We start from the raw sequence: 16,009 nt of genomic DNA on the forward strand, positions 1-16,009 counted from the left end.
CACTGCAAACACCACAAATTATAATCATTTATTACTGATAAGCACTTTTGATACCATTCCTTGGACATCTGAGGTAATATCGTAAAACTCTGTATCTCCAGGAAAGCCTTCCAGTTCTACTACAAAGAGTTTGTGGAGTTTTCATGCCCGACAGAAGATATCTACTTGGAATAGCCTCGTCCTGCCTTCAACCACAGCCCTGTACAGTACACTGTATGATAACATGATGTTGCATGAAGGACACATCTAAAAATCTATAAATAAATAACACATCTGATGAACAACCAGGAAAAAAATACAGTAGAAGGGAATACAGTAGATCTCTGCTATTTGTTTTTCAAAAACCACAGTGAAAAAAAGTGAGTAATGGATGTACCCATAAGAAGTAGGGATGCTCCGAACAGGGTTTTATGCTGATATGTCGATTCCGATCAACCATAATTTGTAATTAATTAATCTTTACAGTCTTTCCAGTCTCTGTGAATTGGTGGTGTAGCGAATGCCGAACCGGGAATAAGCGGGGATCTACTGTAGTATTCAAAAGCTTTGTGTGGTGTGAGGAGGTTAGAAGAAGCCTAAAGAGTGTCAAGAAATATGCAAAATGGCGTCAGTGATGAGGTGATCACAGGCTGTCCATGAAGAGCACACGTCACTGCATTTGCAGTGCTAGTCAGCTAAGTAGCAGTCACCTCAGCAGGTGGAAACCAAGGGCACGACAATTGAATAGGACTGTTGACTCATGCGTGTTTGGTCGCCATGATGGTGAGCAGAATCCAGAAACATTGCATTGTAAACATGTCCGCGGCACACTGCTCAGCCATTAATTGCTCTGAAAGACGTCCAAAAGACAGTCAGTAGTGAAAGTAAGTAAGAAAGTAGTGAATACATTGTACACCGTTGTCTTCCTGGCCCCACCCAGAGGTCATGCTCACCATCATGGCGTACTCCACTCATTGGTGACATTGACAGTCCCATTCAGTGACAGTGTCCTTGGTGGAAACGCAACTGCCTTGTACTTGCACCCATTTCAAGAAAACTTGTGGTATTTGGAAATACAAGTCAGCAGGGGGTGACTTTTTCTGTGACCTTGAATAATTGGAGGGCGTGTATCAACAAATGAACATCCTTGCATTGCAGATGATCACTCACACATCGACACAACAACAAAGGAGCAGGCAGTAAGTTAGTAAACAGTGGTTTTGGTTCCGAGCATCTGTGAAGGGCATTCTGGGAAGTGTAGTAAACGACCAGACAATTTAAGAGTAGACTCACAAGATGAGGACCATTCCACCGAATCACTACTATTTGCTTTTTGTAGCTCTCTCAAAATAAACTTCTGTCTTTTTTTTTTTTACTTCAAATGTACTAATACACATCAAAGGGTATTGGTGCATCTCAGGCAACTTATTTCATTTTTGTACAAGTTTCTTAAGTCGAAGATGACTCATTTTAGTAACAAATACTGTATATTGTAGTCGTGCGGAAAAAAAAGGATTAGACCACCCTTGTTTCTTCAGTTCATTGATCCATTTTGATGTCTGGTACAACTAAAGGTACATTTGTTTGGAGAGATATAATGATAAAAATAACTCATAAGAGTTTAATGTAAGAGCTCATACAGTTGTATGAAAAACTTTGGGCACCCCTGGTAATTGTCAAGATTTTCACTGGTTGTTTGGATCAGCCATTTCAGTTAAATATATCATACAGTAGATGAACACACTATTGTATGAGAAGTGGAATGTTAATGGTAATGGTAATGGTTTTATTTCATTTGGACATGCATCAGATTACAATTGAGTGCATCCCATAATCAGTTCACAGTTCCACATGTCCAAAAGGAGTAGGAAGAAGCAAAGCTTATTAAATCCTACCCCTTCATCTGGTACTTTTACAATCAGTAACTGTTACATTTGTTCACTTCCTGCTTTCCATAATACAGTTTAAGTTTTTTTTTTTGTTTGTTTGTTTTTAATAATGCACCATACACATAATGGGTACCATAGTGCGTGTCAATATAGTGATATATATAGCACATCATGACTGGTTCAAGACTCTTCATCCTTGTATTTAGCAAACATCAACTGCTTGTATTGTTTCTTGAATTGGCTCATCGTTGTGCATTGTTTGATTTCCTTACTCAATCCATTCCATAGTTTGATTCCACATACTGAAAAGCTATTTTAATGTAGCACTAGCATATAAGTGTGAAAATGTGCAATAATTATTTAAACTAAAGCAGGCATTGATTTATTGATTTGAATACTTTTAACACCAATTATTGGAACACAAAATTTGTTTGGTAAGCTCATTGACCCTTGACCTAATCATGAGAAAGGGTATTTAAGGTGGCCAATTACAAGTTGCATCTTCTCTGAAGAGTAGAAAATGATCAGGGGTGGCCAAACTTTTTCATCCCACTGTATTATCTAGCAACGTCCATAGTTTTTTTTTATATCTAATAACCAGAATCTTAAGTTCTTACATGAATAACTCTATTGTATCCCGCAAAAATGTAACTGTGAGCTGTTTTTGTTGTCACCGTTATATTTGCCCAAACAAATGTACCTTTACTGATACCAGGCATTAAAATGACCAAGATGACTGTATATCACCATTCAATATATACCTCGCCATCCCATCACTGGAGACTTGATGTAGTTTCAGTCCAAATCTAGGATAAATCTTTCATATTCCTGAAGGGCACTTGCTTTTTAGAACGTTCTTCATTGTCTTGTTACAGCGCGACATCATTTTGTGACATCACAAAAGGTGTTCGAATAAGCAATAATGTGGTCCAAGCTTGTGTTGGACAGAAGGTTCATCCCAGGCGGTATTTTGACATGATTTAAAAATGAAAAGTACACAAAGATACAGCAGACCCTCTGCAGCAGGTACATGGGAGCAGAAAACGTCACTTGTAGTGCCTCTTTTTCATTGAGCATCGGGACCTTCCTCCATCCTTATCACAACATTTGAAGTGATTCTAAATGATGATGCTATTGAGTGTTTGAATGCAGATTGTGATGTTTGTGTGTTTGATGTGTTTTTTTTTTCTTCCCACTGCCCCTCATGTGCTGCATTACAACAGTCCAGTATGTGTTGATTCCAAGCCGGGACTTGCAGCATGCCTTGTTTATAAATATATTTTGGAATGAAGGTACGCAGAACACGAGCCAAAGTAGTGGGGACAAAAAAAACGAACGCTCATTTGTAAGAGATAGTTTTATGGGATCTATATTTAACAAAGAATGTTTCTAAAACAGATAATTCTTGTTGAAGGATGCGGCCATCTTTTAGCCCCCACTGTTGAAGACATGGGACGTTCAAGAAATGAAAAAAATCTCCCGTTGCTGCTGATGTTGTGACTATTTTTTTTTTTCAAGAGCCAGTCAAGCCAGACAGTGGGGGGAGGAGGGGGCTGCACAAAGGGTGTACAAACATGTCATATAGAAATGATTTAATATCTGTAATTATCAACATTGTATTAATTCAGTGTGTGGATTTTTTTTTTAGGTGAGAATTCTTTATTTAAAAATGTAAGAAATCGTGTGTCTTGTTTTTATTACAACAGTTATATATGCATTAATATATTATACATATATATATATATATATATATATATATATATATATATATATATATATATATATATATATATATAACCCCACCACCCCCACACGGGCGCATATCGGGAAATGACAATATCTTTCATATGACATCAGTCAGGTGACATCACGCTCCCTTCACGATTTGGTCTTACTCAAGGTACACACAAACACACACACAACTATTATTGTGATTATGGCTAAACTAATTCAGCTGTAAGATGCTAATATCTATAACAAGAGTTATATTTTCACTTGTTGCAGCTAGTTACACACGTGGACAAAATTGTTGGTACCCCTCAGTTAAAGAAATAAAATCCCACAATTTTCACTGAAGTTACTTGAAATTTACAAAAGTAACAATAAATAAATTTTATTTGAAAATTAAACACTCAAAATCAGCCATCACTTTTGAATTGTTCATTCATTCATTCATTCATTTTCTACCGCTTTTCCTCACGAGGGTCGCGGGGGTGCTGGAGCCTATCCCAGCTGTCTTCGGGCGAGAGGCGGGGTACACCCTGGACTGGTGGCCAGCCAATCACAGGGCACATATAGACAAACAACCATTCACACTCACATTCATACCTATGGACAATTTGGAGTCGCCAATTAACCTAGCATGTTTTTGGAATGTGGGAGGAAACCGGAGTACCCGGAGAAAACCCACGCATGCACGGGGAGAACATGCAACATGCCGAGGGTGGAATTGGTCTCCTAGCTGTGAGGGCTGCGCGCTAAACATTTGACCGCCTTGCCGCCCCCTTTTGAATTGTTGATTAACATAATTATTTAAAAAAAATAAACTAATGAAACAGGCCTGGACAAAAATGATGGTACCTCTTCAAAATATTGAAAACAACTTGAAATTTACAAAAGTAACAATAAATAAAAAAATATTGAAAAATAAACACTCAAAATCAGCCATCACTTTTGAATTGTTGATTAACATAATTATTTAAAAAAACAAATTAATGAAACAGGATGGTACCCATAACTTAATATTTTAACTAATGAAACAGGCCTGGACAAAAATGATGGTACCTCTTCAAAAGATTGAAAACAATTTGACCAGAGTCACATGATTATCTCACGTGTGTCCTTTAATTGACATCATAGGTGTCTTCAAACTCATAATCAGTCTGCCTATTAAAGGGTGACAAATATTCACTGTGCTGTTTGGTGGCAAGGTGTGTACCACACTGAACATGGACAACAGAAAGCAAAGGCAAGAATTGTCCCAGGACATTCGAAAGAAAATGATAGACAAACATCTGAAGGGTAAAGACTATAAGACCATCTCTAAGCAGCTTCAAGTTCCTGTGACAACAGTGGCACATATTAGATAGATAGTCTTTCTTTATTGTCATTGCACAATAACACAGCAGTGAAATTGCCAACGAAATGTCGTTGCCTGGTTCCCGTATAATAATAAATAATAAATAATAATGTGGAGAATAAATAGATGACATCAAATATGAACAATGTACAGCGTAAACAGTAATTTGTACAAATAATTTAGAATAAATAATCATAATTATTCAGAAGTCTAAGGTCCACGGGACAGTAGCCAACCTCCCTGGACAGGAAAACTGATGACAAATAGAGACGGATAGTTGGAATTGTATCCAAAGAGCCCAGAACAATCTCCAAAGAAATGAAAGGTGAACTCCAAGGCCAAGGTCCATCAGTGTCAGATCGCACTATTGGTCGTTGTTTGAGTCAAAGTGGACTTCATGGGAGACGACCGAGGAGGACACCACTGTTGAAAGCTAATCATAAAAAAGCAAGACTGGGATTTGCGAAAATGCATGTTGACAAGCCACAGAGCTTCTGGGAGAATGTTCTATGATAGATGAGTCCAAACTGGAGCTTTTTGGTTCGTAGACTAAAAAATCAAGCCAATCAAGAAAAGAACATTGTCCCTACTGGGAAACATGGAGGAGGCTCAGTTAAGTTTTGGGGCTGCTTTTCTGCATCTGGCACAGGGTGTCTTGAAGTTGGCCAAGGTACAATGAAATCTCCAGACTATCAAGGCATTCTGGGGAGAAATGTGCTGCCTGGTGTCAGAAAGCTTGGTCTCAATCTCAGGTCATGGGTCTTTCAACAGGACAACGATCCAAAACACAACCAAAAGCACCCAAGAATGGCTAAGAGAAAAGTGTTGGACTATTCTGAAGTGGCCCTTTATGATCCCAGATCTGAATCCCATCGAACGTCTATGGAAGGAGTGTTTCAAATGTACTTCTTCCCTGAGATCATATTTCTCCTCTCTTGTAGAGAAGTATTGGATGACATTTTTAGCTAATTGGTTGTTTTTAGCCTTATGCATTATTTTAGCTGTTTGAAGATGAACTATATCAGCAAGTTGAAGTATTTGTGATTTTAGAAATAAGGAGTTAGTATGTTCTCTGTAGGCGGCATTATCAATTATCCTTACTGACCTTTTTTGCAGTACATTTAGCGAGTGAAGATTGCTTTTATAGTTATTAGCCCATATTTCCACACAATAAGTAAGATATGGTAGAACCAGAGAGCAATAAAGAGTGTGGAGTGATTTCTGATTGAGAACCAATTTTGCTGAAATATTTCTGGCCACCTTATGTTGTATATTTGTAATATGAGGTTTCCAGCTCATATTTTCATCTATTGTGATCCCCAGAAATGTATTTTCCTTCACCCTTTCAATGTCCACACCGTCTATTTGTATTTGCTGGTACGTGTCCTTTCTGCTGTTACCAAACAGCATGATTTAGTTTTAGTTTTAGTTCAAGTGATTTAAGTGAGAATTGTGGGATTTCCTTTCTTTAACTGAGGGGTACCAACAATTTTGTCCATGTGTGTATGTAGAAAAAAGAGTATTGTTAGATTGCTTAGATTTACCAGAAAACTGTGGTGGCGTTAACCATGTTCTAGTGTGTCTTTGAAGCATCCATTTTCTAACCATTTGTGATGTTCAGGGTCAGAGAGTTGCAGCCAGAGACATCACCAGAGACGACCTTCCACAAGGTGAGTCAACCACTAAATGGGGGTTGAAACAACTGGTGGCCACATTGAGTCTGCTAACGTCAACAAACCATCCCAACAGTTCAGTCCATTTATTAATGAAAACATTCAATGGCTGTCACACGGAGGCCATTCGCAGCTATTTTTTTTAATAAAACCAAAAAAAAAAAAGTTTAGACACCACAGTGAGAGGATCTTTGATTTAGTGTTTTCATAGCAGATAATCATATTGCTTATGTTTTCATTTATAACGTGACAAAAAATGGAGGATTATATATAGTATAAGTATCATAACAGTGATGGGAATAGTGTTCTGACAATGCACTACACCAGTGGTCTCAAACACGCGGCCCGCGGGCCAAATGTGGGCCACAGGACACTAGTTTGAGGCCCCCGCCTTGATATGAAAGTTTAATGTTAGTGCGGCCCGCGCAAGTTTGATATGGATGCTGTATGGTATCATGTACCCAGAAAAAATTATTACGTTTGATTCATGTTCATGTTAAAGGTTAAATAACTGTTCATAGTTATCCTCCCTATCCGTGTGGAAGTGGTAAGTTTTTGGCTATTTAAGTTTAAAGGAAATAACTTGAAGGCGACTGTTAGCTTCAAGTCGCTAGCTCTCTAGTTTGCGAGTTAGCATGTGTCTCAAGACCCTGCAGTTGCGCAATATGTTGTAAATAAAAAGAGTATAAATGTGACTATAGTCGTGTTTTGTCATGTCTACAGGGCTCTAATAATGCTTTGTTCATTTTAATCTGAAAAAATAATTTGTCTACCCACCAACTATATATGGTTTCTTAAGTTTTTATTATTTGCCGTTTTATTATTATTATTATTGTATTTATTTATTACTGATTGATTGATTTTCTTTATTCTTGATTTGTTTATTTATTTTTCATCTTATTTTGTGTAGAAAAATAATAAGTAAGATATTTGAGAACAGTGGAATGTTTTATCAGAGCTTTTCTTGTAGAAAATTGGAACCAAAGTGAATTTTTTTAAATTTTTTTGTTTTTAATAAATGCGTTTTTTTGGGGGGGGAAACCTGATGTGGCCCAGTCTCACCCAGACCCAAACTCCAGTGGGCCCCAAGTAAATTGAGTTTGAGACCCCTGCACTACACTAAACCAACAGTGACATATTTTAAAAGATGGCTCAGACTATGAATTTGATTTTATTTCCAGTTTATTGAACACAACAGGTAGCAACAACAGCATCCATAGAATGGCTGAACAAAGGTAGTAAAAGCGATTAGGAGCATCTGCCATGCTGTGAATCATCCATTATCCATTTTCATGCTTATCCTCACAAGGGTTGCAGGCGGTATGCCAGAGCCTATCCCAGGTAACTTTGGGCGAGAGGCAGCATACACCCTGGACTGGTCGCCAGCCAATCACATGGCACATATAGACAAACAACATTCACACTCATGCTATTCCAATGGAGAAAACCCACGCCCGCACGGGGGAGAACATGCAAACTCCACACAGAGATGCCCAAATGGAGAATCAAACCCAGGGCCAACATGCTCACCACTCATACACCGTGCGGCTGCTGTGAATAATTTTCTTTTAAAAGTATTCATTCTCCAGGTTTGGATAATAATGACTTCCTGCGATGGGTGGTGCAGGGAGAGGGACAGGCTTCTGGCCGTAATCTGCAGTAAGTACATATACTGTATATAGTATAATATATATATTTTATTCATAATAATTTATATGACATAAGTGATGGAAGAGACTCTCTCACCATCAGTATGATGAACGTACGGTTGGATGTGGCTGGAGTCAAACAGCTCAATTTCTGTCCCATCTTTAGTTCTGCAAGATGATACAAAACCATTGAATGTGTCACTGCTGAGGCATCATCAAATCAAATCAACTTTATTTGTAGAGCACTTTTCCTGCAGAGACATACAACACAAAGTGCTTTACAGAATTAAAAGGGAGGAACCCCCAGCCGGCCGGGTAGAAGGGACCAAAGGATGGCACCCCCTCAGCAGACCCGACACAGCCCCCAGTGCATAAAATAGGACTAAAAAGATAAAAAAAAGTTTAAAATATGAGTTAAAAGCCTGATTAAAAAGGTGTCTAATCTTTTTTTAAAAATATCAAGTCTCTGCAGTCCTGAGGCTCTCCAGCAGGCTCTTCCACAGGTGGGGGCCATAGTGGCTAAATGCTGCCTCACTGTGGGTTTTAGTTCTGGGTTTTGGTATAGTTAAAAGGCCAGTGCCGGAGGACCGCAGGGTCCGCGGGGGTTGATATGGTAAAAGCAGATCAGATAAATAAAAAAGTGCAAGGCCGTTAAGACGTTTAAAAACCAGTAAGAGAATCTTAAAATCAAAAAATTATACTGTAACTTGGCAAAAAACACAACATACATGCATACTTTTCACTGGGGGAAATAAAACTTAGAATGTCTACCTGCTCACCAAATGACGACACAGACTTCCACTGACCACAAGTGTGAGGAATAAGAGATGAAATGTTGTCATTTTAACTTTATGTGGTACAGTCGAGTACATGCAGGATGATTAGAATGTGAAAATTGTAAATGTTATTTCAACTAATCAATGTGTATTTGTAGCTAAACGTTATACTCCATGCATGCTTGGCCTTGATATCATAGCTTCCACGGACATGACAACAAGCGTATCATAAAGACATACAACTGAGTTTTGATGATGCATCCCAAACACTTTAAAGGTGATGCAAAGCAACACTAATCCAAGTGTCTTGTCATCATTGGAAACATGTTTGTCATCAGTGAAACAACATTTTAACCAATTAAGGTCCAGTGGATTTTATGTTTTTAGTCACCTTTTCTGTTTTCAACATCCTATTGCAGAATTCTGTAGATATGTTTATTCATCTAATGTTAAAAGTAGTAAAAAGGATCAATAATCAAGAACATGCATTGAGTGGATCTCAATGATCTAAATACAGTGGTGGGAAAAAAGTGGATGCCCCCTTCCTGATTTATTATTTTCATTCATTCATTTTCTACCGCTTATCCTCACAAGGGTCGCAGGGGTGCTGGAGCCTATCCCAGCTGTCATCGGGCAAGAGGCGGGGTACACCCTGGACTGGTCACCTCACAAGCCAATCACAGGGCACATATAGACAAACAACCATTCACACTCACATTCATACCTATGGACAATTTGGAGTGGCCAATTAACCTAGCATGTTTTTGGAATGTGGGAGGAAATCGGAGTACCCGGAGAAAACCCACGCATGCACGGGGAGAACATGCAAACTCCAACCAAAGATGGCCGAGGGTGGAATTGAAGCCCGGTCTCCTAGCTGTGAGGTCTGCACGCTAACCACTCGACCGCCGTGCAGCCCATTTCTTATTTTGTCACACTTAAATATTATTGAAACACAAGTGGACACAAAATTCAGCATTTGTATTATTAAAGGAAACTTATATGGGCCGCATGGTGGACAAGTGGTAGGCCACACGGTCAGGATATCGGGAAGACCTGGGTTCGAGTCTCCGCCTGTGGGTTTTCTCCGGGTACTCCGGTTTCCTCCCACATTCCAAAAACATGCTAGGTTAATTGGTGACTCCAAATTGTCCATAGGTATGAATGTGAGTGTGAATGGTTGTTTGTCTATATGTGCCCTGTGATTGGCTGGCGACCAGTCCAGGGTGTACCCTGCATCTCGCTTGAAGACAGCTGGGATAGGCTCCAGCATACCTGTGATGGATGGATCTATTATGCTAATTTTTTCGGGTCTTTGTATTGATTGTGGACTCCTATAGAGCGGCTACAGACGATAATCAGCATGCAAAGCATTCTAGTTCTTCCAGAATCTGCACCTATTCAGCTGTACATTATTCCTTTGGATTTTGTGGTTCCTGCAAAGAAGGTCCGTCACATTCACGGGTACTTTAAAGGACATCCGGTTTGTGTAGCTACCGTAGGAGTTGATGATAAACAGTGATGTATCTTTTTAAGATGTCAGCTTTTAACACACAATGGTTATGTGTTGGATTCCAAATCCGATCTGGAAGTAGAGATTGGACAGTCTGAAGTTTCTCAAGAAAAGAGGTTATTTCAAGACGTCTCTTAATTGTAAGTAGCTTAAGGTGATGGTGGCGTCATTAGAAATTGTAAACAAATGTGTCTTTCCCGTATTAGCCATCGCTCGCAATGTAAACATTGGAGCTGAGCTTGGGGGGGGGGGCATAGAGCTTATCTGGCTTACAGCCACGCCCATATAAGCACGTCCGCTCATCTGTGACATCACAAAGGGGCAGTTTTACCACCGGGGTAGCCGGGGTGTCCTGAAGCTTATCCTAGCTGACTTCAGGCGAGAGGTGGGGTACACCCTGGTCTGGTCGCCAGCCAATCGTATGACACACAAAATTGAGATCTATCAGTCTGGAAAAAGTTCTAAAGTCATTTCAACTGTTGAACAAGAAGAACATTAAGACTTTTTTAAATTTTGCCAGAAAACATGTTGATGATGTTGTGTGCCCCCATTAAATCTGGCCTAAAAGTAACACCGCATTTAAAGAAAAACAACAGTAAAATATGGTAGTGGTAGTGTGATGGTCTGGAGCTTTTTTTTTTGCTTTTGAGTAGTCTAGTCAAAGTCCTGACGTGAATCCTATTGAGGCAAGAACTTAAAAAGGTGGTTCAAGCTGGAAAACCCTCCAATGTTGCTGAATTAGAACAATTAAGTGGGTCAAAAGTCCTCCACAGCACTGTATGAGACTCCATGCAGTTGTTGCAGTTTAACGTGGCCCAATCACTTTTTTCCACACATTTCCATACTGTCGGTTTCACAAAAACATTTTATTCATTAACTTCTGTAAAATTCAACGGTACCTGTACTTAGCATCAGCGCAACTCAACCTGCCCACCACCCAGCATGAAGCCCCCACCTACGACATTCAGCTGACCCTGAATCATCTTGAACCTGCCTGTTTGAGAACAGTGCTGCATTATTCATAGCCTGACTCCATCTGGCAACTCAGCTCACCCTTCATCACCCCAGCACCCGACCAACCTGTCAAAGACATACTGGAGAGGAAAGGAAAGGCAGAATAACATCAGTAGGAGTTATGGCCTTGGTGTCTGTCAAAACAATGCTGGTGTGCAGAATAATGGACACTTTTTAAATAACTTTTATATCATTTTTATTAGTTTAATAGGACCCAGTTTGACTCAGTGGACCATGCACAATTGATTAAGTTACCCCTCAGTACAACTTTGGTACAGACTAGGAGGAAGGAAGTACGTTGTGGAATTTGTGGACATTATAATAAAACAGTTGTTGTTTCGCCATGTAACCACATGGGGGCGATAATGTTTCATCAAGTTCATATCATCCAATCCTTGCAGTTACCAGTCCTGTGCACACTTTTAGTGTTTTTAGTTTAAACTATAGGAAACATTACAAATGTGAAATAATGGTTAAAAACATGTTATTGGACACTAATTTAGCATGACATAAATACCATAGTTGGTTTTGAGTCAAATTATCTGTTTTACTTGTTTTGATGACTTATTATTCAACAACAGAAGTGGTCACAGCTTTGACGGACTGATGATGTAAAATAAATTTGTTTGTATAATAATTGTATATTCCGTATGATTCCAATCGTTTTTAATAATTTTTGTCAGCATGTGTCCAATAATGTAGAGTTGCAGAAACCTTTATTATACACCATGACTTTCCACAGACCATGTAACGTATATATTTAATGTGTGACATCATTATTCTTGCTAATCGGACAACAAAATCCACAGAAATGTCATACTGGGGGGGCTTTGCTATTCCATTTTCCTGTCTGGGATGTTGTTCTTATTCCACAGACAGGCAGTTTCATTCCAGGGAGTATTTGTTGGACTTTCTGACCTCATCTTGCTCTTCCGCTTAATGAGATCTACGTTGAAACCCAGCTATGAAAATATTGAGGTGACCTGGAATCACGCAAAGCCCGATGCATAAACATCACATTGACCATAAAAGTCAACACACCTGCACACGTCTGGCAGTTTGTGTACTCACACATTTCCATTTACACATCTGCCATGCCTCCTTTAGCTTCGTCAAACAAAGGTGCGAAACCCACTTCTTCTTCTGCAAAAGGGGGTCTACTAAATATTGATGTCATTTTTCTGTTGGGGTGCCAAAATGTAGTATGCACCTGCCTACTTTTGTTAAAATAATTATTGCATACTTTCTGTAAATCCTATTTCACTTCTCATCTATCAGTGTGTTTGTCTGCTATAGGATATATTTACCTGATATGGCTGATCCCAACAACCAGTGATTTATAAAGGAAAATCTTGAAAATTATCAGGGGGTCCCAAACTTTATGTACTCAAAATGTTACCAATAAATGGTAATGGTGAAACATTTCAGACTGAGCATAGTGCTGTCAAAGCTCCAGGTCTAACATTTCAAAGTTATCAAGTTACAAAGCAGAACAGTTAAAGTGGACCTATTATACTTTTCCCCACTTTTCTGACCTATAAATGTACTTAGAATGTTGTATTCTCGTGTTAAATGGTACCAAAGTTTCAGATAATGAGGTTTGCACATTTGGAAGTGAGCCCTAAAAAGGTTTGGGATTGCTTAAAACGCTCCGTTTGAAAAGGCGTGGTAAAACTAGCTCCTTGTGATGTCACAGAGGGGTGGACTTCCTTATATGGTTCATTGTTAGGAAGTACTTTGGGCGTGTGGCCAATCACAACTGAGTGGGCGTGTCATGGGTGAAATTTATTCAAACACACCGTTTTGGCAGGAAGCACAAATCCAAGGAAATAAAGCTGGAATAGGTGCAGATCCTGAAAAATCTAAAACGCTATTGCGTGTAGCCATAGGAGACAACAATACAAATCGAAAAATTGAAAAATGAGCATAATAGGCCTTGTTTAACATACTCGCCTCTGTTGGAAATTAATCCAAAAATGAATTAATTAATCCAAAGATGGTCTAATCTTCTAGCTAGATGACTCTAGCTAGCTCACCGGTACATTTCGCCTCTTGTGTTGTTTATTCAACACCATCAACCTATTGCTTCTCTCACAACACCCAATGCATGTCTCCACAATTAATAAATAATAATTTATGGCTGATTATTATCGATACGAACCGCATCATTTTACGATTCACATCCCGTGTAAAAACGACCCGACAAGGTGTATATAAGTCATGTGTTAGTTTGTGCCAATGCACACAATTTTTGGTCACAAATTGTGTGCCAAGTAATTTATACGTAAACAGGAAACAGTGAGCATGCTAGTCTTCATGCTTTTCAGGTGTGCCATTAATAAATTACATGAATGACGCACATTGCCATGGTAAAGTGCGGAGGAAAAATTCATGCAAAAGTGACAATAACTTCAATTACTCCTACATTATCACCTTGCGCTGAGATCTACAATCTTGTTCGGGATTTGTTTCGGGAAACCGACCAATAGTGAACCGGAAAAAGCCTTAACCTTACCTAATATCAGCATTTAGTGTCTATTAACAACAGCGACACCTGAACTGTTCAACACAATCCATTAACCTTAAGGGAAAAACGCCTGATACCTGCCAGCCAGGGGAGTTGAACACGCTTCCTCGCATTTAACCACTCACCCCCTGCTGCCCTTCTTGCTTGAATCCCACAGTGATCTTTTTGACAGTACCTTTTTTTTCTCAGAACCACAATAACCCCCCCCCCCCCCCCCCCCCCAACACCATCCTTGCATGCCCTTGCACAAGGATACGTGTCAAAGTGTAACATCATACTCCCAAGTATCACTTTGCCCCCCAAAGGTCGCATTCCTCTGTAATTATGGAGACTGTGACCGTGAACGGGTGGTATAGTGTGATAGAGAGAAGAAAAGGAAGAGTTTCAGAAAAGTGAAGATCCACATCGAAAAGGTGGATGTTGCTCAAAAGCGAAGACGGTGTGAAATCAGCTAACGCAGAACTACATCCAGCTCATCCTTTTACATCCACATTCTTGTCTGACACACAAAGAACTATTGTGTTCAGCTTGATCTGAGGCATATCTCAAGCTACACACCATCACACACACACACACACACACACACACACACTTTTGGCCTTGAGCCACTTCTTCCATTGTGTAGCATTACGGCCTGACAGCTTTAATAGAATCTGTAAATCATTCTGTACCGTGCAAAGATGAGGTAGGGACTTCAAAAGGTGAGAGAAGTAGAAGAGACCGATCGGCGAGGTGAGGTGATGAGCTTCACCCAATTGAAGAACATCTGCGACATTCTGGAGCAGAGCATGGTTCCATTCCTTGGGAAGGTTATCCAACGTGATAAGGAGACCAAAGACACCTCCTAGATGATAGGTGCCTTGCTCATGAAGGTTATGAAGTGAAGTGGGTGGCAAGTATGGCTCCTTGAACCCAACTGAGTGTCAAGGTGTCTGCCATTCAACGCCAATGGAATATCATGGAAGTCCAGTTTTCTGTTATTATTTTGAACAGATTCATTAGATTTGCATTAATTTCTTATAGAAAAATTGATTGGGTTTCACTGTATTCTTCCGATATGTGTGGAACATTTGGACAAAAACTATTTTTGGGAGTCAAATGTCTCCTGTGTGTCCGCCGACTGGCACATGAGAGAAAATTCCCCAAATTCCCCCAATGAATGGGTCTGGGTAATTCATCTCCAGTAGGGATTTGGCCTGTCCTCTGACACATGAGTGACATGAGTGCAGTGTGCATATGTGTACATAAAGGAGGTGTTTGATTGCTCCCCCCTCGGGCCTGCTCCATCAAGCCCTCTTCTCCTTTTGATGTTTCTTTTTGCTCCACTTGCCTTTTTCTTCTTCCACGGCCACCTGCTCTATTGGACTTTTATACTTTATGGTCTTTCATGCATTCAAATAGATCATACAGTGAAAATGTCAAGTACGTGCTCGGGTATGTCGAGATACAGGGGCGAGATATTATTCATATAGTATTTTTTATTTACAATGATTAGGCCACAAAAATGAAAAATAGTAACAAAATGTACTATAATGTACTAATGTACTATAAATGTACTTAGCATGTTGTATTCTCGTGTTAAACGATGCCAAAGTTTCAGATAATGAGGTTTGCACATTTGGAAGTGAGCCCTAAAAATGTTTGGGATTGCTTAAAATGCTCCGTTTGAAAAGGCGTGGTAAAACCAGCTATTTGTGATGTCACAGAGGGGTGGACTTCCTTTTTTTTTATTTTATTTTATTTTTTTTATTTTTTTTTGTTTATATGGTTCATTGTTAGGAAGTACTTTGGGCCTGTGGCCAATCACAGCTGAGTGGGGGTGCCGTGGGTGAATTTTATTCCAACACACCGTTTTGGCAGGAAGCACAAATCCAGGGAAATACAGCTGGAATAGGTGCAGATCCTGAAAA

General features: G+C 39.5%; 1 protein-coding gene and 1 long non-coding RNA gene across 4 annotated transcripts in view; one reads left to right on the plus strand and one right to left on the minus strand.

Annotated features, from left to right (window-relative positions):
• Positions 1–3,533, plus strand: part of LOC131139687 (C-Jun-amino-terminal kinase-interacting protein 1-like) — a 39,384-nt gene extending 35,851 nt beyond the window's left edge. For all 3 annotated transcript variants that reach the window (XM_058089509.1, XM_058089510.1, XM_058089511.1), the window contains exon 12: positions 102–3,533. In XM_058089509.1, the coding sequence (XP_057945492.1) occupies positions 102–174 (73 nt within the window). In that variant the 3' untranslated portion in view covers positions 175–3,533. The remainder of the gene's footprint in view (positions 1–101) is intronic.
• Positions 3,534–7,803: 4,270 nt separating this feature from the next.
• Positions 7,804–9,190, minus strand: LOC131139754 (uncharacterized). The gene is made up of 3 exons (XR_009132293.1): positions 9,041–9,190; positions 8,367–8,437; positions 7,804–8,274 (listed from the first exon to the last, which is right to left on the minus strand). It is a non-coding gene; the product is annotated as an uncharacterized LOC131139754 (long non-coding RNA).
• Positions 9,191–16,009: the final 6,819 nt, after the last annotated feature.

The sequence above is a fragment of the Doryrhamphus excisus genome, chromosome 12 (assembly GCF_030265055.1).
Source record: "Doryrhamphus excisus isolate RoL2022-K1 chromosome 12, RoL_Dexc_1.0, whole genome shotgun sequence".
NCBI classification, from domain to species: Eukaryota; Metazoa; Chordata; class Actinopteri; order Syngnathiformes; family Syngnathidae; genus Doryrhamphus; species Doryrhamphus excisus.